At 38.0% G+C, this 26,817-nt stretch overlaps 1 protein-coding gene across 5 annotated transcripts in view; it reads right to left on the reverse strand.

Moving 5' to 3' along the window:
• NCOA7 (nuclear receptor coactivator 7) overlaps positions 1-26,817 on the reverse strand; it is a 152,826-nt gene that overhangs the window by 28,549 nt on the left and 97,460 nt on the right. For 4 of the 5 annotated variants that reach the window (XM_036871527.1, XM_036871526.1, XM_036871525.1 and 1 more), the window contains 5 exons: positions 25,217-25,330; positions 24,536-24,661; positions 22,880-23,064; positions 17,731-18,776; positions 16,305-16,473 (listed from right to left, as the gene is read on the reverse strand). In XM_036871527.1, the coding sequence (XP_036727422.1) occupies positions 16,305-16,473; positions 17,731-18,776; positions 22,880-23,064; positions 24,536-24,661; positions 25,217-25,330 (1,640 nt within the window). The remainder of the gene's footprint in view (positions 1-16,304; positions 16,474-17,730; positions 18,777-22,879; positions 23,065-24,535; positions 24,662-25,216; positions 25,331-26,817) is intronic. The other variant, XM_036871529.1, reaches the window with a different exon arrangement.

Consider the following 26,817-nt stretch of genomic DNA (forward strand, 5'->3'; position numbering starts at 1 on the left):
TCAAAACAAAAGTTATAGTTACAAAAAGGATCACTCAAAAATAAGTAAAAACTGGGACTTCCCTGGTGGCCCAGTTGTTAAGACTCTGCACTCTCAATGCAGAGGGCCCGGGTTCGATCCCTGGTCAGGGAACTAGATCCCGCATGCCTCAACTAAAGATCCTGCATGCAGCAACAAAGATCCCGTGTGCTGCAACTAAGACCCGGCACAGCCAAATAAATATATATTTAAAAAAATAAGTAAAACCCAAAAGTTTATGTTAATATCAATGCTGGAGGCCTTCAGTTGGCAGCCTGTGGCTTGGATTCAGCAGCAGATGGGTGCTTTTTAGACTGCTCACCATTTTTTTTTTCTTAAACAGTGGCTAACACCGTAAAATTGGGGAGATTTGACACACATAATCCATAATTCAATTTCTTTTGAAAAAGATGGGAAAATGTAGCAACACCAGGCTCACGTTCCCACATAATAGCATTAGGTTGGAGGTCGTGAGTTACCGAGCAGCTGATTCCCAGAGCAGGTAGTTAACACTGGCCCCTGAGCTTCCCTCCCTCCATCCTTCCATCTGGCCCCTGCAAATATTTAGGTTGCAATAATCACTGTTTCTGCATACTTACTCCCAAATGCTATGTGCAGCACCCATTGGCAGGGACTAATTATCCTGCAGTGGAAACAGGCGACAAGCTACTCTCCAGAGCGCTGGCGCTCGCTCCTCCACCAGAAAGCACAGCCACGACAGTAGAGCACTCGCTTAAAAAGGGGGTTATTTTTTCACGTGCTTAGGTCTGACTATAGAGTCACTGATTAACTCAAGGCATTTGCCAAAGCTGGTTAGTGAAGTTACTGATGGGTGGCTGCCTAAGAAGGTGCTTCTGGAAAACGATGATGAAATTCTAGAATTTTAAGTCAGTGAAACAAAGGTAAAATGACCAGGAAAAGAATGAGAGGAAGAAAGATCACTTCAAACCATTTTAAAGTGTTAAAAAAAAAGAAGTGAGAATATTTATATAAGTAACTAATAATCCTATCACTTATATTTGTTCAGTAGTTTCCTCAAACTTAGAACTTGTGTTAAACACAAAGAGAGAAAGATAATTCCTTTAAGGAATTATTCTGGAGACCTTTTTGAATTTTGTCTTTATTAGTGACATTCTCACCTTAAAACATCATTATAAGACTACAGTACGACATAAAAATCACCAGGTTTGTATTCTGAAATATACCTAGCTTGGCTAAGTACGGCCTAAGTTGTTCTAGAAACTATAGTACTTTAAAGATTATTCAGCACTATGGTCTTCTTGTCACAGACAGTTATTAAAGATTTCAATTTAGCTCTGATCCCATTAAAAGATAACTTTTGATCAGAAAATCTAGCATTAACTATGGCTAACGATTTCATGGTAGAAAACTAGGTCAGTCTGTGATTCCTTTAATTCACCCTTTTTTCTCTAAGGAAAATGTAAAGAGCAATTTGCTTAGTCTTCATGAGGGTCCTTAGGACTTGGCTATCTTCCCATTGTAAAGTGAGTTTAATAGGAGAATCAATTTTTTTAATGATTTTACTTCTCGTTAACAAAAGTAATGCATGCTCACTAAATGCATGCAGATAGAATATTTAATGGCAGAGAAGGATACTCTAAAAGCAGTTTACAAAAGAGTGTGTGTATATCTATACATACACAATTGTGTATATATATATACACTATTATTACATTAATCCATCCATAGAAAAAGGCTGAAAAGCTACCAAAAATAAAGATAAATTGTAGTTATCTTTGTGTAACAAAATTATAAACATTTTGTTTTCTTTTTGCTTTTTTATATTCTTCTAAATACTATATAAAGTCTATGCATTATTTTAATTATAAGTGATGTTATTTAAGCATTTTTATCTATTAGACTACAGGCTAATTTATTCACGCACCCATCCAACTAACATTTAGGAATATATTATATTCTAGACCTTATGCTGTTTCTAGGACACAGTGTCATAAGACTTGGTCCCTGCCCTCAGAAGGTTAAAGTCCAGTAGGAAAAAGCCACAAGTAGTCCACATTTGTAGAAGAGTGTAGTAAGTGTTATGATAGAGGTGAAAGTATAGGGGAGCGGCATCTAAACCAGACAGGGGAAGTTCTTAGAGATGATATTTGAACTAATTTGTGCACTTAGGTGGGGTGGGTAGGGGTGTGGGCACCCAAGCAAGCAGCTAATAAGTCTGATTCATGTTTCTTAACACTGAAACACAGAAGGGTCATAATGGGAGCAAGAGATCCTAGAGATGTTAAATGGATAGAAAAAGCTGGATGTGGTGACTGAGCAATGTGGGGAGATGACTGAGAAGCAAGATTATGCCCATATTCTGGCTTTGGGGACTGAAAGGCTGGTGGTACCAGTTACTGTGATGGAGAAAACAGGAAGCAGGAGTTAGGGGGACAGTGGCAGGGACAAGGATGGAAATAAGGGGACTTCCCTGGTTAAGACCTCGCGCTTCCACTGCAGGGGGCGCGGGTTCGATCCCAGGTCGGGGAATTAAGATCCCGCGTGCCGTGGGTAAGACTGAAATCCTAAGGAAAATGAACAAAATTTTTCTTAAAAAAAATGGAAATAAGAAGCCCAGTTTAGGGCATGATCTGTTTTGAGTTTTTTTGATCCATGGATGATCCAAATATTGAAGGTTACTAGGTATATATGTGTTTGGGGCTCAGTAGAAAGTTCTAGACTAAAGATAGCTGGAAATGATTGGCACATAATAAAAAGAATTAGGCGCAGGCAATTGTATATACAATGAGGAAGAGAAAGAGTCATTTAAAGGGTAACACTTAATGAAGAAACAAACTAGGAAGGGATGATAGAAGGAAAGAAGGTGTGAAAGAAATGAGGGATGGTCAATGGAGTCAAATGCTGCAAAACGTTAAAGTCAGATAAGAACAAAGTAACGCCCATTTGTTTATCACAAAAGGGAGAATGCCTCGCAGATTCACCAATCCAAAGCAGCAGGATGCTCAGGGAAGGACCTGGGTACTTTGTATGTTTAAAGGCTTCTAGACGACTTTATTACAAAGCTAAGTTTGGCACCCATTGATCTAAGCCATAAATTCTTTGTTAATGCCATATACTTTCATATCTGTGAAACAGAATACACTCCGCCACAGGCTTCAGTCCCCAACACGCCTGAATCTAGAAACTGGGGATGACCACTCCTGTGAGGGGAAAAGGTGCCGGACTTCACTTCCTCTCCCCAGTGCCTCAGTACCTGAGGGTTGTTCCCCTGTCAAGTGCAGGCTGGGAAAGGGCTGTAACTGTCAGTCTAGGGAGGGATCACTGCAGGGTGTATTGTTTGGGGAAACAAGGATTTACACAGGTAGAGAAAAGAAGGGAACCACCTGAATTCGAGAATATAGTATTTTTAGAGGTGCCAAGCTAGAAAGGTCCTAGACTTACTGAGAAAAGCCCACAAAATGACTAATTTCAGTAAAACCCCAGATTCAGGCAGATCAAGAAAAAGCTAGAAAGGTAGGTCAGTCTGCAAAGAGCTTTTAAAAACAAACAAGGGGTTTAGACTTGAATCCTGAAGGCTTAAGATATTTTGGGGGCAATGTGACAAGATCAAAATATCTTTTTAGAAGATGTGGCCACAAGGTACAAAATAGATTTTAAGGGGGGACTTCCCTGGTGGTCCAGTGGTTAAGAATCCGCTTTCCAATGCAGGGGACGCGGATTCAATCCCTGGTCAGGGAACTAAGATCCCACAAGCCATGGAGCAACTAAGCCCACGCGTCACAACTACTGAGCCCGCGCACCACAACTAGAGAGAAGCCCGCACACCGCAACGAAGATCCCGTGTGCCGCAACTAAGATCTGATGCAGCCAAATAAATAAATAAATAAATAAATATTTTTTAAAAAATAGATTTTAAGGGAGTAACTAGAGAAGCGGAAATTACAGTTTACGTATAAAGTGCTGTGTTCACGGTAATAGTCATATAAAATAAGGTACCTGGGTCTTCAGAAGATGGAATATTATGTGGTTTATTGTTTGTTTGTCTGATTTTGGTCAGATAACCACTGTAGCACATAAAAGTTCATTCTAATAATAAGCCAATGCTAGAACCAGCCTGAACTAAGTTAAGACATCTAGTATCAGAGAAAGGACATTTTAGTCAAGCTCTTTATTTCCATACAATGTTCTGATTAGACTACTTCAATTCAATTAATGAGCACCCATAGAGTATCACCCATAAAATACCAATCACTTCCTCTCCCCATAACCGCTGAAATATATATAGCCAGACGGAAGGCACTTTATCAAAGTCCGAGTTGAATAAATTTGAGGATACTGCAAATTTTCATTTCCTCACTAGCCAAGAAATGACTTTGACTGTATGAAGTATCCCTTTCCCATTCCCATTTCAGTGATTTGTTAGCCCAAAGAGTATAATCAATACAGTTTCGACTACTTGCTCTGGAAACTGGTTATGAGAATGGGATTTGAAATCAAAAAGATTTGAGTATAAATCCTGGATTTGATATTTGCCAGTTTGAACAAGATGTTGAAACTCAGTGTGTCCCAGTTTTTGTATTTGTAAAATGGGGACTAATGCCACATGGCTCACAGAACCATCACGAGTATTAAGTGAGAAAACCCATGCAAAATAGCATCCAGAGTACCATGCCCAGCTCAGAGTCAAGAAGGGTATCGAGTGCCCTGCCTGCCCTCTTGGCTCTCTGACTTAGAGCTGGGGAAATGGATAGTTCAGCTGGTGAATTAGTTTCTTTGATACTCCCCTTTGAGTTTCTAAGAGTGGCAATCCTACTTTAGAGGATGAAGATATCATAAAAGCATCTTTGTAAAGGTAGGTGCTCAACCAGAATAATCTGATGCATTTTACACAGTTGCAATTCAAGCACCAGAATTATATCAGGGTCCAAAGATGCTTAGACCCATAGTTTGAAAATGAATAAGATTTCAGATAGATAGCACATCATGAAAAGCTCAGTACTCATGACTTTCAGAATTTATTCTAAATATTCCAAAACTAAGACAGAATACTTTTAAAGACAAAAGGAAAATACAAAGAAGAGTTGAAATGTAGATCCTGACTAGGATCTGACATCAACCAGTCCCTCCTAACAATGTAACATAGCTTTGATGGCCAAAAGGTTACATAAAGGGTCTTTGTATCTTTGGCTGCTACTTCTAGAAATGTGAAAAAGGGAAATAAATCTCAATTTGTACTTACTATAGTATAAAACCAACAAAGATTGGACTAAAATGGTCTCTAGATAGATAGAGATATCCAAGTATCTCATAAAATTAAAATGTGATTAGAGACAAATTTTTTTAAAAAAAATCAGTTATATTCCATTATCAGTACAAGGAAAAACAGTAAAGAACAGAAAATAAAATTAAGAAATTCCTACAAAATCCTATTTAGAAAACAGTAACTATGAGCATGAAACTCTAGATAGAGCTAAGGACTAGCAATGAAACATATTTAATATGAAATACTTATTACTTACTTATCCATGGGATGAGCTTTCCACTGAATATCTTTGGGGGAAATGCTGACCTAAAGAAAAGGCACGCTTCCTAAAAATGGGGGCTTGAACACTTGGTTCTACCCTTTGAGGTAGGCAACCATGGAGAACCCTGGAGAGAGAATACACACACTTGCAGGAAGTACCTACTGCTCACAAATTGGATCTGAGAAATATGCATATGACATGGATAGCACCTTTTAAAAGGACAGACACCTGTGTGCTCATGGGTACATAACTTAAATTTTGTAAGTATTAAAAAAAAAAAAATCCCAACCATTACAAAGTGCTTGGGAGCTTCAGTTATTCTTGACATTATGTAAGGAAATACCACGCTTTCTAAAACAGAATCAACTTAACATATATGATGAGTTTACTCTAAATGTGGGCAGGCACAAAATGTTAATTATCCCATGTAAACCAAAGGGCTTGTTGATCTCAATTAGAAACAGATTACAGAAACATGGTATTTTAGAATAATTTTTAACAAATATATATTACAAAATATAAATATCAAGGTATAAATTAATTTCTCATTAAAAGAGTCACACAGAATAAAAATCCCCAGGCCACTACTGACCTGACTCCGTAACAAATGTTATATAACAAGTGTTCACTCAACTTTAAAATAAAACATTTAAAAAGCTACATTTGCTTCCTTTCTCTTCTACCAAATGGACAAAGAATCATACCGCTTAGATTTCCCAGTATGTGGGGCAAAGGGCACTCATGCTGGTGGTGTATAAATTGCCACACACTTTCATGTGCAACCTGTATTTAAACGCCTTAAACGTATCCTTTGGTTTGGTAAGACAACCTGAAGAATTTTACAAAGGTGTTTCATATAGCATTGCTTATAATGGAAAAAAAATTGGAATAACCTTATATACAAAGCAGAAACATAATTAAATCAACCAGGAAACATAACGGGGGCTACTAATTATATTGTTCATATACATATAATAGTATAGTAGTACATAATGTGGAAAATATGCATGACATATTAAGTGGGGAAAAAACCAAATTGCAAAATAGATTCTACCTTCCTCTCCCCTCCCGCTTATCTGTATGTTCAAGTGTTGCTAAAACTATCTTACATAATTATTTTCAAGTTTAAACACATTTAAAAATACCCACGGGCTCTCTCTTTCCCCCTTCCCCTCTCTTATTAGTTTACTTATTACACAAATCACACTAACCAATTAATTCATCTTGGATTAAACATTTATACATGATTTGGTAAATTCTACATAATTCCCGCTGTTAACTCCATTTCCATCTTATTTATTTTAGAAGCTGAATATTATGAAATCAATTATTATGAAACATTTCAGAGATTGAGGCCATAAATAATTGAAAAAAAGAAAACTTTTAATTTGAATAGGAATTATTGGTTCTTTCTAAGAAAGGAAATATCTCAGTGTTAAGAAAGGGAAAAAGACAATTGTATTTTTTATATAGAAGAGTATCCAAATGTTTGGAATACAATCTATATTGTCTCTAGAAAGTGCGAGGAACTGTTTTCATAAGTCTTATTTATTTATAACTAGCCCAGTGCCTGCCAGGACGTACACACTCAGTAACTGTGCAACTATGATCTAGTTACTTAACCCTCACCACGACCCGTTTTTCAAATTAGGAAATCATGTTTCAAATGGATAATGTATCTCATTCTAGGGCCCACAATTCCTAGGGATTCTCATTCATCTCAGTCCAATTTGGGGGCTCATTATCCCATTGGCCAGAGCCGGGCAGCCCAAGGCTCCACACCTCTTCCAGGGCAGGACACGATTCTGTCTTCTTAGACATCAGATAGCTTCTGGCACAGGCTCGCACAAAGTAAAGGTGCAAAAAGTAGATGCTTGTCAATAACAACAACCTTATTGCCTGTGGTACTTTATCAATTTAGGATTATCTTCCCCAATTAAATATTCCTTTAGGAGCAATATTGTTGGGTTTTTTTTGTTGTTGTTGTTTTGTTTTCAAATTGAAGTATAACTTACAATATTATATTAGTTTCAGGTGTACAACATAGTGCTTTGGTGTTTTATACATTAGGAAAGGATCACCACAGGAAATCTAGTTACCATTTGTCACCATACAAAGTTATCTATTGTAGATTTCTGATTTGTGGTTACCATGGGATTCATGTATGTTGACCTATAACTACATTTACTTGTTTTAAGCAGGTAATTATTTAAGTTCCAACACATTCTAAAAGATCTACATTTTTACCCCCCCCCCATTTTGTGTTTTTGATGTCATATTTTACATCTTCATGTTTATCCCTTAACTGTTTATTGTAGTTATAGTTGATTTTACAATTTTTTGTCTTTTAATCTTCTTACCGGGACTTCCCTGGTGGCACAGTGGTTAAGAATTCGCCTGCTAATGCAGGGGACACGGGTTCGAGCCCTGGTCCGGGAAGATCCCAAATGCCGTGGAGCAACTAAGCCTGTGCGCCACAATTACTGAAGCCTGCGCGCCTAGAGCCCGTGCTCCGCAACAAGAGAAGCCACTGCAATGAGAAGCCGTGCACCGCAACGAAGAGTTGCCCCCGCTCACCGCAACTAGAGAAAGCCCGCACGCAGCAACAAAGACCCAACGCAGCCAAAAATAAATGAATAAAATTAAAAAAAAAAATCTTCGTACTGGCTTATTTCAGTGGTTGATCCACAGCCTTTACGATATATTTGTCTTTACTAGTGGGATTTTTCCTGTTCTATAAATTCTTCTTGTTGAAGCTTTTTCTCTTCCACTTAGAAAAGATCCTTTGACGTGTGCTTTTAGAGTTGGTATAGTATTTATGAACTCCTTGCTTATCTGAGAAGTTCTTTATCTCTCCTATTCTGAATGACAATCTTGCCAAGTAGAGTACCCTCGGTTGTAGGTTTTTCTCTTTTAGCACTTAAAATTGATCATGCCACTCCCTTCTGGCTTGCAAAGTTTCTGCAGAGAAATCAGCTGATAGCCTTATGGGGATTACTTGTACATGACTCTTTTTCTCTTGCTGCCTTTAGAATTCTCTCTTTAAGTTTTGCCATTTTAATTATGATGTGTTGGTGTGGGGTCTCTTTGGGTTCATTTTGTTTGAGACTCTCTGTGCTTCCTGTATCTGGATATATGTTTCCTTCTTCAGGTTTGGGAAGTTTTCAGCCATAATTTTATCAAATACATTTTTGACCCTTTTCTCTCTCTTCTCCTTCTGGGACCCCTATAATGTGAATGTTAGTATGCCTGGTGTTGTCCCAAAGGTCCCTTAAACTGTTCTCATGTTTTTCTTTTTGCTGTTCTGATTGCATGATTTCCATTATTCTATCTTCCAGATCACTCATGTGTTCTTCTGTACCACCTTGTCTGCTGTTAATTCCTTCTAGTATGTTTTTCATTTTAGTTATTGTAATTCTTCAGTTCTGACTGGCTTTTGTTTTCTAGTTCCTTGTTAAAATTCTCACTCTGTTCATCCATTCTTTTCCCTAGTTCAGTTAGCATTCTTATTACTAATGTTTTGAACTCTTTATCTGGTAAATTATTTATCTCTCTTTCATTAGTTGTTTTTTCAAGGGAGTTTTCTTGTTCTGTTGTTTGAAACAACTGTCTCTGTCTCTATGAAATTAGGTCAAACAGTTACCTATCCTGGTGTTGACGGGATGCCCTTGTGTGGAAGCATCCCGACACAGTCTGCATGTGGCTTTGGTGGGAGAGCTAGATATGAAATGAGCACAGGTCATGTCTTTCCCCAGGGTGTGCTGGCAGCTCTCACCTTGGTGGGAGGTGGAGCTGGCGATGGAAGCAACAGAGCCAGAGCCAGGTGTGAGCTGGGGCTTCTCCTGTGCTCAGTGGCTAACACTTCCTCATTGGGGGCAGGGGCAGGTCCCAAGGTGCTGAAGCAGAAGCACTGAGGTTCAGGTTTGAGCTGGTTCTGTCCCCTCTAAGTGTGTGCTCTCCCTGCTCCCAGCATCTGCACCTTTGCCCCAGAGGAGAGCAGCACTGGGGCGGGCACCTGGAGTGGGCCGGGGCAGCTGCTGGGGCAGTCCCAGCATGCCAGTCAGCGCTCCAGACCACACTCAATCTGCCGGCTCCATGAGCACCAGGAATGGCTCCTCTTTCTGCATTCAGAGGCAGTGCCAGGTCCAAGCTGGCTCCTTCCCCACAGCTGTGCACTCTCCTCGGCAAGAGCAGCCTTAGCCCTAGCGGGGAGCTGCATCAGAGAACAAGAGGGGCTCAGACATGCACTGGGGTGGTCATGGGAAACTGCCCATGGGAAACCAGTCAGCATCCTGGGCAGTTTCATCCGTCTGCTTCCTCCGCCTTGTTTCAGGAGAAAGCAAGTGTGTGCGTGCTCTTCAGGAGCAGAGTCTAAGTTCCTTGCAGCCCCCCTGCTATTCCCACTGGTCTTCAAACAAGCCAACGGGTATCATCTTCCCTGTACTGGACCCCAGGGCAGGGGCACCCAATATGTGGTTCAAACCGCCCACTCCTCAGGGAGGATCTCCCAGCCCATGTAATCTCCTTCCTTTTCTGTGTCTCCTCCTAGAGGCACAGGTCCTGACCTGATCGTTTCTCTTCCCTTCTTGACTTTGTGTGGATCATTTTTTACAGCCTTGGTTGTACAAGAGTCTTTCTGCCAGTTTCCAGTTTGTTTTCAGTGAGAATTGCTCTACATGAAGATGTATTTTTGATGTGTTCGTGGGGGAAGATGAGCTCAGTGTCTTCCTACTCCATCATCTTGATCTTTAAAATTATTACACTATTATTGACTATATTCCCTGTACTGTACATATATCCCAGGACTTACTTTATACTTGGAAGTTTGTACCTCTTAATCCCCTTCACTTATCTTGCCAATCCCCATGGCAACCATCCAGTTTGTTTTCTGTATCTGTGAGTTGGTTTCTGTTTTGTTATGTTTGTTCATTTGAATTGTTTTCTAGATTCCATGTAAGTGAAATCATACAGTATTTATCTTTCTCTGCCTTACTTATTACACTTAGCATAACACACTCTAGGTCCATCCATATTGTTGCAAATGGCAAGATTTCATTCTTTTCTATTATGGCTGAGTGATATTCCATTGTGTTTCTTCCTTACCCATTCATCTATCGATGGACACTTAGATTGCTTCCATACCTTGTTTATTGTAAATAATGCTGCAATGAACAATGGGATGCATATAACTTTTTGACTTAGTGTTGTTTTCTTCAGATATATACCCAGAAGTGGAATTGCTAGACTGTGTGGCAGTTCCTTTTTTAATTTTTTGCAGAACCTCCATACTGTTCTCCATAGTGGTTGTACCAATTTGCATTCCCACCAACAGTGCATGAGGCTTCCCTTTCTCCACATCCTCACCAACACTTGTTACTTCTTGTCTTTTTGATGACAGCCATTCTGACAGGTGTGAGGTAGTATCTAATCATGATTTAGAATTTATTTATTTATTTTTGGCTGTGTTGGGTCTTTGTTGCTGCGTGCAGGCTTTCTCTAGTTGCGGTGAGTGGGCGTCTCATTGTGGTGGCTTCTCTTGTTGCAGAGCACGGGCTCTAGGCGCTCGGGCTTCAGTAGTTGTGGCACACAGGCTTAGTTGCTCCGCGGCATGTGGGATCTTCCCAGACAAGGGCTCAAACCCGTGTCCCCTGCATTGGCAGGCAGATTCTTAACCACTGCGCCACCAGAGAAGTCCTCTCATCATGATTTTGATTTGCATTTCCCTGATGATTAGTGATTTGAGCATCTTTTCACATGCTTGTTGGCCATCTGTATGTCTTCTTTGGAAAAATGTCTATTCAGCTCCTCTGCCCACTTTTTAACTGAGTTGTATGAGTTCTTTATGTTTGAGTTCTTCATGTGTTTTGGATATTAATCCCTTATCAGACATATAATTTGCAAGTATCTTCTCCCTTTCAGTAGGTTGCTTTTTCATTTTGTTGATCATTTCCTTCACTGTGCAAAACCTTTTTAGTCTGATGTAGTCCTATTTGTTTATTTTTGCTTCTGTTGCCCTTGCCCAAGGAGACATATCCAAAACAATACTGCTGAGACTGATGTCAAAGAGCTTATTGCCTATGTTTTCTTCAAGGAGTTTTATGGTTTCAGGTCTTACATTTACATTTTTAATTTATTTTATTTTTGTATGTGGTGTAAAAAAGTGGTCCAGTTTTCCCAGCACCATTTATTGAAGAGACTGTCTTTGCCCCCATATTCTTGCCTCCTTTTTTGTAAATTAATTGACCATAAAAATGTGGGTTTATTTTGGGGCTCTCCATTCTGTTCCATTGATCTATGTATGTTTGGTGCCAGTATCATACTGCTTGGATTACTATAGCTTTGTATTATAGTTTGAAATCAGGGAGTATGATGCCTCCAGCTTTGTTCTTCTTTCTCAAGATTGCTTTGGTTATTTGGGGGGTTTTGTGGTACCATACAAATTTTAAGATTATTTGTTCTATCTCTATGAAAAACACCATTGGAATTTTGATAAGTATTGCATTGAACCTGTGGTATGGACATTTTAACAATATTATTCCAATCCATGAGCATGGGATAGCTTTCCATTTATTTGTGCCTTCCTTGATTTCTTTCGTCAGTGTCTTATAGATTTCAGCATTTAGGTCTTTTACCTCCTTGGTTAAATTTATTCCTAGGTGTTTTATTCTCTTTGATACAATTGTAATTGGAATTATTCTCTTAATTTCTTTCTGATAATTCATTATTAGCATACAGAAGCAACTGATTTTTGTATATTGATTTTTGTATTCTGCAACTTACTGAATCATTTATTAGTTCTAAGAGGTTATTTTTTTGTTTTTGTTGGACTCTTTAGGGTTTTCTATATATGATATTGTGTTATCTACAAATAGTGACAGTTTTACTTCTTCCTTTCTGGATGACTTTTATTTCTTTTTCTTGTCTGATTGCTGTAGTTAGGACTTCCAATACTATGTTGAATAAAAGTGGCAAGAGTGGGTATCCCTGCCTTGTTCCTGATCTTAGAGGAAAAATTTTTCAGCTGAAGTGAGTCCTTTGTATACAGCATATAGACAGGTCTTGTTTTATCTATTCAGCCACCCTGTGTCTCATGATTGAAACATTTACTGCATTTACATTTAAGTCATTATTGATAGGCGTGTACTTATTGCCATTTGGTTCATTGTTTTCTGGTTGTTTTTGTAGTTCTTCTGTCCCTTTCTTCTTCTCTTGGTCTCTTCCCTTGTGGTTCAGTAATTTTCTTTAATGCTATGTTTGGGTTCCTTTCTCTTTATTTGCTTGTATCTATTGTAGGTTTTTGTTTATGGTTATCATGAGGTTCATACATATTGACATGTGTGTGTATGTACATGTATACACATATGTATACATATGCATACACACACATGTACATATACATGTGTATATATATATATAGTCTATTTTAAGCTGATAGTCATGTAAGTTCAAACATATCCCAAAAGCACTACATTTTTACCACTCCCCTCCATGTATTATGTTTTATGACATCCTATTTTACCTTTTATTTTGTGTATACCTTAACCATTTATTGTAGTTATAGTTGATTTTACTCCTTTTGTCTTTTAACCTTCACGGTAGCTTTTTAAGTGGTTAATCCATTGCCTTTACTATATATTTGCTTTTATCAGTAAGATTTTTTTTTCATATGTATTTTTATTTCTAGTTATGGTCTTATCTTTTCCGTTTAAAGAAGACCTTTTAACGCTTCTTGTAAGAACTGTTAGTTCAGTAGTGATGAGTTCCTTTAGTTTTTGCTTGTTTGCTCTGTATCTCTCCTTCAATTCTGAATGATAAACTTGCCAGGTAGAGTATTCTTGATTTTAAGTATATTTCCTTTCTACATTTTAAATATATCCTGCCACACACCCTGGCCTGCAAAGTTTCTGTTGAAAAATCAGCTAATATCTTATGGGGCTTCCCTTGTATGTGACTAGCTGTTTTTCTCTTGCTGCCTTCAAAATTCTCTTTAACTTCTGCCTTGTTAATTATATCTTGGTATGTATCTCTTTGGGTTCATCTTGTTCGGGACTCTCTGTGATTCCTGGACTTGGATGTCTGTTTCTTTCCCCAGGTTAGGAAAGTTTTCAGCCATTATTTCTTCAGGTAAGTTTTCTGCCCCTTTCTCCCTTCTTTTTTTGGGACCCCTATTATGCAAATGTTAGTGCATTTGATGTTGTCCCAGAAGTCCCTTAAACTACCTGCATTTAAAGTTTTTTCTTTTTGCTGTTCTTATTGGGTAATTTCCACTATATTATGTCTTCCAGATCACTGATCCGTTCTTCTGTATCATCTAATCTGCTGTTGATTCGGAACAATAGAGAGGAATAGTGAAACATGTTTGTGAACTTAAGTCAACAGGAAAACATTAAGGAGCTGCGGTGCATTGCATGAGCCAAAGAGACCTGCCCATGAGAGTACACTGTCACACAGAAGGTCTATGAGAGCATCTTATGACCTAGAAAGAAAGCCACTGCTAGGGCAACTTCACTCTGCTGCTGAAACTCCAATGATATGAAGACCCATTAAATAGAAAGGCAAGAAGAAATGCTCAGTTTGATGTAGCAAGGGAATCCAGAAATTATCATCAGAGTGAGAAAAGCACTGCATGCCACTTCCTAGCTCCTTAAGGACTTTGTTGAGCTTAAAGTCCTGAAGAATTTCATAAATTGGAAATAAAAATGAACTTTTATTTCTTGTGCACTTGGAGTTCTGGGTGGGAGCTAACTATAGAATTTCTTCATCTTTCCCTATCTTAAACTAAAATGTAGCTTTACTTAAGGGTAGGTAGAGATGGAATACATAAAGGAACAACTGAAAAAAAATTCCTAACATCTACACAAAAAATCATTAACATAGTGAGATAATGTCTCCCAGAAAAATCTTTGGTTAATTAATGGATAGCTTAAGAAAGAAAACTAAGAATGTCAGGTTATTTGTTAGCCAAAGACAAATAAATCATGGACATTATAAAACACAATGTAATAGAATTCAACAAGTGACCTACTTTAAAAAGCTCACAAAAACCACCTCTGTATGAGGTCAAAGAGAAGTACTATTTCAGCATTACAGACTTATTCTGGGTTAAAGAATGACAGTAAAATAACTACATGTGTGAGATTGCAAAAAATTTACTCTAGAAGATTCCTTGGTATGCAGAAGTCTCATTAAAGATAATAAAATTGAAAAATCCTAATGTCCTTATATTATAAACAGTACATTTCTCCAGAGAAAAAAACATATGATAGGTAGTTTTCCTGACGGATGAGGAATCCACATAACCTAAATGTGGCTGAAAGTTTCAGTGCTTTGTTTTCCCCACCTTTAAAATCAGTTTGTCCATCTATGACATCTGATTCTAGAACTCTGATTTTAACAGGGTTTCAGAAATTTATTATTTAAAAATATTTCAACAGAAGAAATGTGAAAGACACATTTTCTTTGTATCTCCTCAGTGTCCCTAGTTTAAAGTTTCATGGAGATAGCATTGGGGCTGCAAGCACAGGACAGGAGTGTATTTTGTAAATAGGAAACAGATTATGTTTAACATCTATGTAAACATGGGTCTGTGTCTAAGACAGAAAAAATATTAACAAATTTGTTCATTAAAATCCTATTAATTATCTTCACATTAAACTATGATTTATTAAAATCAGGCAACTCGATGAGAATTATCATTCTGGGTACTAATCAGCCAGAAGGTGTGCTCGTGCTTGAAATTTAATTTTGCTTTATTAAAAATTCATGCTTGGGAGTTCCCTGGCGGTCCAGTGGTTAAGACTTGGTGCTTTCACTGCTGTGGGCCCGGGTTCAATCCCTGGTTGAGGAACTAAGATCCCACAAGCCACAAAGTGCAGCCAAATAAATAAATGAAATGACCTCTTCACTACTGAGATATCAGGGGGAAAGTTCATTTTTAAAAAAAATAAAAATTCATGCTTATGGACGCTCAGTGAGTATTTGTTCTTTGTAGGTATGTTAGCCAAAAAGTATGCCTTGATGACTAGTTAGGAGAAGGAAAAATGTGTGGATTTAACAATTCTGAAAACTAATTGCAAGGCCTTTGTAAAGAAATTTTTATTCTATTACATACAAAAGAAAAACAATTTTTTCTAAAAATGTTTCCTAAATATTTCTATTATAAAGATGTCTTCAGTGACGTACGGCTGAAGAATGTCCATGTCACTATCCCTGCTATGCTAGACTGTCACATCACCAATAAATTTTCTTCTTTGGCAATTTAAAAATACAAATCTCTTTAGAGGTATATAGCCCCTCGAGCACACCCAGGTGACCTCATGTTACACTTCTCATGCTGCTGAGTCACAGATACTTTTCTCCATAAGGTGAAAGTAATCTTCAGTCTCCCCAGAATAACAGGCACTTTAAAATTAAAATCATGCCTCTCTATTGCACTTGGGGTTTGGATCTGCTCCATCATATTCCTTTATTCCCAACAGAATAGCACTTCCAATTACTGGCACTTTAGAATATCTCAATCTTCCTTCATTTAAAATTCAACTGGGTAGAAAGTTTTGAAAGTGGTTCGGCACACAGTACCTATGATGATCTCAAATTTGCTATATTGAAAACACCCTTTAACAGAAAGCTACTGAAATAATATTCTTCTAGAAATTCTAAAATGTACAATTAAGAGAAACCTATTATTCAAGAATAAAATTATTTCAAGATTAAATTAAAAATCAAGATGCAATTAGAATCTACTTGACCAACAGAATTCCCATTCTAGCTCACACTCACCTCTCCCGAGGAACAGCAAACCAGTACTCTGGTTGCTTTCTTCGTTTGCCATACTGCTGGACCATGGCTGCAGTGTGAGTGGCAAAGGACTTTCTCATTGGTTTTCCCACTTTAATGCACAGAAACATAGGTGGAGTCTTGCTTTTCTCTTCTTTTGAAGGAAGTATATCTGAATCAACATGAAAAAAATTTCCTCATTATTGACGATATTGGTGATAGTTGGCATAAACATCATACAACATCATCATATTAGGACTAATTAAATTTTTCAGATCTTCTTTAGCACAAAAGGAAAAAGCTTTGGATGCTTCAGGTTTGTCTACATCACATGAGATGCTACAAACTTAGGAATAAGGATAAAAACCAACACACAAAACAGCAAAGGGTGGAGAATTGTGACAACCCACAAGAATACATATTAATGAACGGTACTGAGGACCCAACCACACCATAACGCAATTCAGTTTAGAACTGAAATACCTTCAAAAACGTTTTAAAACTCCTTTAGATTTAGAAATACAAAGTGAAAAAGGAAAGTTACCTGAAAGATGTAAAAAAGCAAACTACTTTTGAAATAAAATTCTATATCATAGTTTAATGTTCAAAATAGATAGCATATATTGCTAATTTTTCCCAATTACAGTTGAGCCCTGAACAAAACAGGGTTTAGAGGCGCTGAAACCTGTGCAGTTAAAAATCTGTGTATAATTTTAGAGTCGGCCCTCCATGAATTTAACCAACCATGGATGGCGTAGTACTGAATTTCGTATTTATTGAAAAAAATCTGTGTATAAGTGGACCTATGCAGTTCAAAACCTTCTAATGTAAAGATATACCCTATTGAGAAAATACCGTTCTCAAATAATTATACTACTTTTGCTATTGCATGTACAAGTTTTAGGAAGGCAGCTATACAGGCATACCTTGGAGATATTTGTGGGTTTGGTTCCTGACCATCACAATAAAGTGAATATCGCAATCTAGTAAGTAACACAAATTTTTTGGTTTCCCAGTGCATATAAAAGTTATGTTTATACTATACTGTAGTCTGTTAAGTGTGCAATAGCATTATGTCTAAAAAGGTACATCTTAAAGAATCCCTATTGCTAAAAAATGCTAACCATCATCTGAGCCTTCAGTGAGCTATAGCAGTAATATCAAAGATCACTGATCACAGATCACCATGATAATGAAATGAAGTCTGAAATATTGCAAGAATTACCAAAATGTGACACAGAGACATGAAGTGGGCAAATACTGTCGGAAACAAGGTGCCCATAGACTTGCTTAACACAGGGTTGCCACAATCTTCAATTTGTAAAAAAAAAAAAAAAGAAGAAAAGAAAAAGAAATGCAATATCTGTGACGCACAATAAAACAAGATATGCCTATACAACAGAATATAAAGAAATTAAAAATGGCTTACCTTCAATGGGTACCTGAATTCTCTTTAAGAGCCATAACTGAATTTCAGATTTATTATCCATTTGTGCACCTTGGCAGCTGTTGTCCAGAGTAGATTCCAAAGAGGAGTCTGGATACACTTTATTCATATTTTCTTCTGTAGAAGAGCCTAGTTGCAATGGAAGGGGTGCTCTCTCTTTCACCCAGGTTTTAGCGGGCTGTTCACTGCCCTCAATTGGGGGATCACCTGCCTGGGGAAGAGAACTGCTAAGAGTGATGTCTATTCCCACTGGCTCAATACTTTTGCCATCACTTAATTCTGCCTTCTGCAAGTTATCAGGTAACTGTGACCCTTCTTTGTTCTTATTAAGGTAATATTCAATGAGTTTAACTTTATCTAGATCTTCATGGATGTTCAATGTGTTTTCCACCTGGCTTTCTGGGGAACCAGACTGCTTGTCCACCTCTGGCATTATATCTTGCTTCTCACAGGTTTCTAAATCTAGGGTCCCCTTCAATTCAGCATCACACTCTGTTCCTGAAAAGTTCAGGGCTGACTGCACCTGCATTTCCGTAGTAGAACTGATTATTTGTGATTTAGTCTTCCTTAGCTCAGCTGGGTCAAGAGAAAGGCACTCCTTTGAGGTGTCTCTTTTGTCCATTCCACTATCATTTTGAGAAGAAACTTCTTCCAAGTCAACGAAGTCGTCTTCTTCTCCTAAGAGAGAATTTTCTTTGGCTATAGATTCAAACGCAGCCTGAGTGTCAGAAAGTTCCTTGCTGACTTTAGCTACTGCAGTAGACCGTTTGATTGCCTCTGCAGAGAATTCCAGTTTCTTTAACTTGTCTGACACAGAGCTGTCTGAGGGCTTCTTTTCTGTGTATTCTGTTGACTTCTCCAAAGGTCTTGTTGTTTTGGAATCTGAAGTGATGGTTCTCTCTCCAGTCTGCTGCCGTTTTTCTTTGTTGAGAGATTTGAACTTACTGAATGGGTTGATATCCTTTTCTGAAGCCAGGTCTTCCCATTCTCCAGGCCTGTACAGAGGACAAAGATCCTGAGGTAGGTCACTGTTGGGGGAAAAATGGTGGGTGCACATGGAATGTTAAAAACAAAAACAAAAACGAAATGGATGAAAGGCAAAAACCAAAACAAAACCCAACCAAAAACCAAAACATAAATATATTACAACTTAAATTTATGTTTAAAGGACTTTAAAATAAGGAAATGAAATCCAGAAATTGACTTCAAAATGAAAAATAAAATCAACTATAAAAAGTGGCAAAATAAAGAACCATGACAGTTGCTCGCATATCCTATTAGAAGCAAATGAATGGTATTTGAGGTCATTTATGAACATGGATATGTCACCCACCAGATTTTTAATGATGAAATAATGTTTCTGATTTTCATGAAGGACAAAGGAGAGGGACTGTTTCAGTACTATGACTAAAATTCCTTAGATATTCAAGGCTTTTCCTTTTTTATAAAATAGTACATAAACCAACTACATTAATTCTGAATGGCTCATTGACTGAGTAGCTACTCATTTAACTGCTCTATAAAATGACTGACACTGAACCATAATTTTGGAAGACCCGATGCTTCCAATAAAAGACATCCTTCTACTCCTGAAGGAGATGCAAGAGGATTATTTCCACTATTATTGTGGATATATAGCACCTGCTCCATTTTACAGTTTAAAATTTTATAGTTACCTGGGACACAGTCAATTGTTTTTCCTTAATAACAGATGCTTTACTACCCAGATTTGAGGTTTTATCAGTTACTCATTGCCATAAAGTAAAATTGATATTGTAATAAAAGAGTTAAGAAAGTTATACTAATTATTATAAGTAAGAGCTCATTCAATTTACTTTTCTATAAAATTTTAAACTGGGACACAGTTAATTGTTTTTCCTTAATAACAGATGCTTTACTACCCAGATTTGATTTACACAGAAAATATTGATTAAACATGCTCTCCAAAGTGTAAAATAAATTGTCAAGAAACACTTTTTGAAATCTGTATTTCTGCTTACCTTAGTGTCGATACTTGGTTAAATAAAACACAGAGGTATAAAAACCCTATTTAAAAATAACATTTTTGGACTTCAGAAATAAATTTTCTAAAAAGGCTAGATCATATTCAGGTAATACTTTATTATTCTGGCTTTGAAATACTTATGACAATACTCAACTCAGTGCCAGGAAGTTCATGTTACTGAACTTGAACTGTCTCCCCAAAGTTACTGAATAAATCACTCGCATGGAACATCCATGCTTTTTCCGATACAAAATAAAAGCCTATGTAATTGTTAGGCTCTGACAAATGCTTTAAAAGGCCTCTAATTCATAATTCATTACAATTCAATAATCATTCATCGAGCCCCTAAACGCCATATGCTAAAAGACAATTGTGACAGTATCTCTGCTCTGCAGGAACCTGCACATACAAAAGTGTTCAGCTCAACATGAGCATCTCAGGAGATGTTAAAGATGCTTCAATCCTAGAGTCAAATAAGTTAGTGTAATGTAGTATAATTTCCATTTTCAGACCCAAAATTTCATTTGGCACATTAAAGGCCAAAGTAAGTCCTGTAACAAAGAAGCCCAGCTTTTCACATACTTAACTAGCAAATTAATAAGCAAAACCATCTTCCATGAACACCTAGGCCCCTTCCTCATCTCTTCCTTCTCGAGCTACCTTGACCCCCACAAAGAATGCATTCAACTGCACTCTAATCAGCCTCCTATATTACCTTCTTCTCTATCCCTCCCTTCTTGTTCTACCTAATCCAAGCCGGGATTAATTCAGCCATCTCTTTTTCTGCATCACAACTGCCAAGCTCTGCTGGGGCAAAGCACATAGTGGTGTCAACTGGCTCTGCTGTTAATTAATGTTTTCTAGACTCAGCCAGAGACCTAATGATGACCAATAAGCCTTTCGGTGGTTCTGTTCCTAGTCTCCATGGCAGCTGGAGTTACAAAATGTCTTACACAAAATATATAAAGCCTGAAGGTGAGGATGGAGAGATTTTACACATGCACACACACACACACACACACACACACACGCTCTTTTAAAAACTATTTGCACGTGGCAGCTAGATAATTTGCACTTCTTGTTTTACCATACAACTTTAAATAATGAAATTTAAACTACTTTAAACAATTGATGGAATTCTGAGGTCAATACCAAGTTCATTTCACACTGATTCCACTACCACATTCTATTTTGCTCATTGGTGCACATACTGTTCATTAGCCTAAGAAGTCTTTATATACCTGCATCCATGGTAGCAATCACTGTACAATTCTGAAATAATTTCAACACATTAGGAGCCAATTCTCAACTCCTCTCTCTCCCCCCATCTACAGCATTAGGCCCGGATCATGAAACACAATCTCACATTTAGAGAAATCTTTCTGTAAGAATGTACCTTCCCTATTATTAAAAGAATACTTAACATCCTAAGCTGAAGATGTGTAACAGTATTACTCCACTAGAAGCCATCATTGGGCAAGAAATGCCCCTATCTGCCTGTCTATCCGCTTCCAAACTTAACTGTATCTTTACCTACTCTTATCTTCTTTCCTCTTGTCACCCCATGTTCACAATTTCTCCCCAAAAGTAACTCTTTCACTCCCTCTCCTCCTTCTCATCTAAGATTCCAAGGTAGCTGGACACTCCTTCACGTGGTTCTCATGGAATGCCGTGTGCACGTCTATATCTACAGTGCTATTCAATTACCACTTCTCTCCACCTGTCGCACCCAGTAAACTGCAGGACAGGGGCCGTGACCCACTTATCTTCATATCCTTGCCACACAATAGACGTGCACTAAGATGCATTAGAAGCCTCAATCTGCGTGAATAAAAGATTCCCACAGAACAATGATTAGAGTTTCAGATATGAACTGAAGGTTCAAATAAACAGCCTATACTTATTAGGTATCAGGTTATTTTCTAAGAGTTTTGGTATATCAATGCTTTTAGATCTTGTAACAGCTCTGCAAGCTGAAGAATACTGTTAATTCCATTTTACAGATGAGAAAACCGAGGCTCAAGATTCAGTCACTCGTGAAGGTCGTGGAGCCGTAAGTGGCAGAGCCAGGGAAACCCAGGCATCATCATGCAGGACTGCCTGGTCTGCTACATTGCCTCCTAAACCTCTAAGCACTTCTGCCAGAACTTGGAAACTACCCAGTGACCACGCTCCAGTGGTTCCTTCAGTGGCTGGGCATGTAAGGGTCTAGTGGATCAGATGCTAAGGACTGTAGAAGTCCAGGGGAACCTGCTGGCATAAACCCCTAGGGATGGTGTCTGTGTTAGTTCCCTAGTTACCTTCCCTTCTTTTCCTGAGTCCAAGGGGCTAGCTTCCCTTTGTCCTGTTGGACCCACTGCTTTGCCTTTACCTTGCTATCACTGAGAGTTTCTAAAGAGTTTTACTGCTAGCACATATATAGTATACAGAAATAGGCACACTGACAAAATGACAGAAAGAGTCAGATTATCCCTACAAGTGAATCGATTCTCTGAGTTTTCTTAAACTCTTTCTTCATGGGGAGCTTCTTTAAATCAAAAAACTCAGTTTTAGAAGGCAAAAGTAATCAGGACTAAAGTAATATTCCTCTACATTTCAGAGACAAAACAAACTACTATGACAGCCTTTGCACACCACGTAAGGTATTCTGGCTACAGGGGCAGTGCCTCTGCACGTCCACGCAAATCTCTCTCCACACGGGATTAAGGAAATACACGAGCTGGGAAGATTGCCTATCCTAGAATTTGAATGAGGAAGAACGTAACTCTGCTTACCAACTAAACCAAAGAGAAAATACTATTCTCTTATCGATATTCAGACAAATATTTTCAGAGAAACTTCATTTATTCTTTCATAAATTAAGAACATGCATTGCTCTTCAGAACAATAAGCCAAAGAAATAACCATTTTTACGTGATTTTTTGATTTGAATGTTTCACTCTTCCTTATTGACCTTATCATTTCCATTTCCTCTCCTTTTTCTATTTTTTAAAATTTAGTGCACAAATATTCTACCTTCAAATTCACCTCTACACAATCTCTCACTCCTGCCAATGCCCTCACTTTTTAATTGCATTTAATTCTCCCAATACCCCTTTTTCTGGTAAACAAAGAAAGATCTCTTACGATGGCAAGGCATCTTTGATCTTCATGTGGGAGATGTCATTGTAGAGTGCGATGGAAACAACCTCTTCCATGGGGCAAATGAGGCCGTACTCCTCACACCCATTTTCAATGACCAGGGGATCGGACTTATGAGGGTCAAACATGATATTGTTAGGAGTAACGATCATGACACCTCCGACCACACCCTGAAGAAAAAGACAGTACAGAGTCGCTACAGGCAAGATGCAACCACCATAGCAGCTTTCACGAACTTATGTTGCCATTCCATTGACCTTCTGAACCACGGTATCCTACAGGGAGGGCAATTGCATCCCCTCTACGAGGGCTGGAAAAAACAGGCTGACAAAATACAACGTTGGGTGTGGTGTGCTGAGCAGAGAAACAGGCTTGCCTCGCTGGCAATCAGCTGAGCCTGGTTCTAGCATGGCTGCTGCAGTAGTACAATTGTGGTAGGATCTTGGGTTTCACATGTATGTCTCAGATTCGCCAACTCCCTGTCTGTAAAATGAGAAGGGCTGTCCCAGGTACCTTCCCAATTGAGAGCTGGGTACTCTACAATCCACTCAGCACATATTCACTACCTGTCCAGCAAGTGCCTGGTACTGTGCTAGGGGAGCAGCTGTACTTCTAATATTTTGCTCTAAGATGCTTAGAAAGCCCACATTCAGCAAAATTTGACACAAATAGGAGTAGGAAATTTTTGCAGACAAAAGTGAATATATCCAAACTATGGAAACCGAAAGCAAAGAACAGTAGCTTGGTGGGAACTTAAAGTCTGAAACTTGGTCAGTTTACATGGTAGACCCTGTTGGCCACAGGGATGTTATCTACCAGGGACAGCAGGACATAAATGACTCCCTTTAGGTATGTTATTTATTTTGATACTCTTAATGAGTTTAGTGATCACCTTGGCAAAAAGTTTTGCCTTTCAGCATTACTTAGTCTTGGCTGCAAAAGTTTCAAGTGCATATCAATAATGTAATTTCCTACCATTTGAACCTGGCAGGAAGTCTCTACTATGAGCACAAGAATTCGCTTTATATCAATATTACCCCTTCTTCAGAGGCTCACAAAATGTCAGATTTGTTCTTTATACAAAACACCAACAACCAAAAAACTGAAACCACGATATAACAGACATTTTTCATACCAGAATTTCTAGCAGCAAACAGGTTGAGAACTTAACCATCTTCCAGGTTAGGTGCTAAGCTCTTCTTTTAATACCCTATTAGTTAAATTTTATTATTGTTCTTACTTTATAGATGAGGAAAAATGGAAGCTTAAGAAATTCAAATACTTTGCCCATCGTCTCAGAGCTAGTGGTGGTAGAGTTGGAATTTAAGTTCAGTGAGCCCGACTCCAGCATTTGCTCTTAAACACATTCTATACTGTCTCTCTAACAACTTATGGGCTAAGAACTGAAATATAAGTAATAAATCCAAGGTCACAAAGAACCACATTTCAACGTGATGATTATTATTCCCTCAGTAAGTAAAATGCCAGGCATCCAAGAAGGGAAAACTAATGGACAGTTGTGAAATCTTAAAGCTGAAACTTTGGGTAAGATATTTTAAAGTAGCCTGCCTTCAGTAATTTGGAACTAGTTTAGTTTTCCATAGACTCCAAGAAAAGGAAACAAATTGCATAGCCATATACCTTTCCATCGGTGAAGTAGCGACAATTCATTTTTAAAAATTTTACCACGCCTGGCTCGTCCTCTTCAGAAGTGGATGATAAGACTCTCTCAATGGGTTTTAAGGCCTTTCTTGCTAAGTCAGCATCCTTAAGAAAGCAAAAACTTCCAAAATCAAATAGAAGCACTTTTTCAAAAGATTATTCATTTATTTGATCAAGCCATCTACGTTCCCTGTAAGTAACCTGTTCCTATTTAACTTGAACATAAAAAAAGGCATATGTCTTTCAACCTTCAAAAATATCACCCAAATCAAACTAAGATTTTTAAAAAGCACGTATGTATGAACCCATAAAAATGCCTCATCAAGTGCCTTTAGAAAATACCTTAAATGAAAGAATTTATATTGGACTCATGGTTCAAATTCTTTAGAAAAAGGAGTAAAGTAGTACAAATAAATTATTGGTCTCATTGAGAGTTTAACTTCATACTTCTACATAAATAAGACATGCATTTCTGCCTTTGAGACCTTAAATGTGAACAGGTTTCTTCTCTCAACTAATGACAAATTACTTAACCCCACCTCTTTGTCGAGGGAGGAGAGTTTCAGATGAACTCTTGTGAAAAATAACATGTAGAATTCTGCAATAACTCAAAACCATTGTTGAGAAATATGAACTTCAGTGCATGAATGAAATACATACAGGCAGTTTATCATATTCTGCATCTGATGATGAAGGAGAGACAGTAGCACCAGGACTGGATGAAGATAACCTTAAGGTACTGGAAGGAAAGTTGGCATCTGGCACAAAAAGAACCTGAGAATGGGAAAGACAAGCTAGGTGAGTCCCAGGAATCGGGCAAACCACAAGGCAGTGTTTAGAGCAATTACTCTCTGTACAGTATCATGCTGGGTGTGTGACTAAGACCTAGTTGGCTGTCACAGAACTCATGTGCTACTTGGGGTCTTCCAGACTAATCCATGAAACTATACTCAGCAATATGAATGCGTGCAGATGTGTGCAGTGCAAAGGGTATTGAACATACTGCAGGAGCTCACAGAGGGGAGAGGAAAGTGGGGGAGTATTTTGCAAAGGCCACATGAAGCAGGTGGGTCCAAGTGAAGCCTTGGACAATACATAGGATTTGGATAGGGGGGGAAGAGCCTTCCAGGGCAGGGTACTAATAGTACAAGGGAATAGAGGAGAGAGCCGCATGGCATGCTTCTAAATATAATTCCTGTGTCAGGAAGAAAGGGGACACATCTAGGCTTCCTAACTCTAAGCAGGCCCTGAGTGCTAACGCAGTAAGGTCCTTATATGATAAACTGTACAAGATAGTATCAATGTACAAGATAGTATCAATAATCAATACTTTCTCTTCCATCACTGTTTAGGTTATCTAAAAAAAAGTAAAATAAAATCCCCTAAATTGTACTAAATAGCTTCCTTCTGTAAAATATTCTGGTTCCCGAAATGTTATTGTGATTCTGTTTTTCAACACTCTTTTCACGAGACATGGCTACATTCTGGCATTATACCAAAAACGGTCTTAAAATGACCTCTAATGTTATAAAACATAATCAGAGCAAATCATGTAACAGCTGTTCAACATTGTTATTCACTCTTCTCCAACCTTCCAGTCATCTCTCTATTTTAACTTTAGTTATTTTAAATCTCTCTTCAATCCAGAAAAAATGAGGCAACAACAAAAGACACATTAAGATAAAGGTGGGAAAATCACCATCAAGGAGAAATAAGATGAGGACTGATTATACTGAAAATGTGCTCCAAAGTCACCAAACATTCATTGAGAAATGGGCCATAAAACTGGCTCTAAGTTTCCAAATAACCAATGCAAAGAGATAGACATCATGAATTAACAGAATTCAATGTCCAGAAAATAAAAACAAACCAGTTTCTTAGAAGTACAAGTATTCTCCCATGAAGTCTCATTAAAAAAAAAAAAAGTGTCTCACGGTGAACTCTTTGTCCTTGATGACACACTGACAGTAAATACAATAACCAGTTTTGGAGGACTGTTCTTCATAACAACTTCAAAATGGGTCAGTGGAAAATGTCAGAAGTTTAGAGTTCCATAAAAGCAATTTACAGAAGGCTAAAATTACATGGTCTTAGTATACAGCTCTTATTTATCGTATGTATCTAGGCTAGAGGGATGGATAGATGTCATTTTTTCCAAACAATTCTCCATTAATATTTTTTTTGCACCTGAGCTCTTGACAAGCATTAGGCAACATAGTGTGAGATTTTACTGTCTGACATTCTAAATGTCAAATCAAAGG

This window comes from Balaenoptera musculus, chromosome 12, assembly GCF_009873245.2.
Source record: "Balaenoptera musculus isolate JJ_BM4_2016_0621 chromosome 12, mBalMus1.pri.v3, whole genome shotgun sequence".
In the NCBI taxonomy this organism is placed as follows: domain Eukaryota; kingdom Metazoa; phylum Chordata; class Mammalia; order Artiodactyla; family Balaenopteridae; genus Balaenoptera; species Balaenoptera musculus.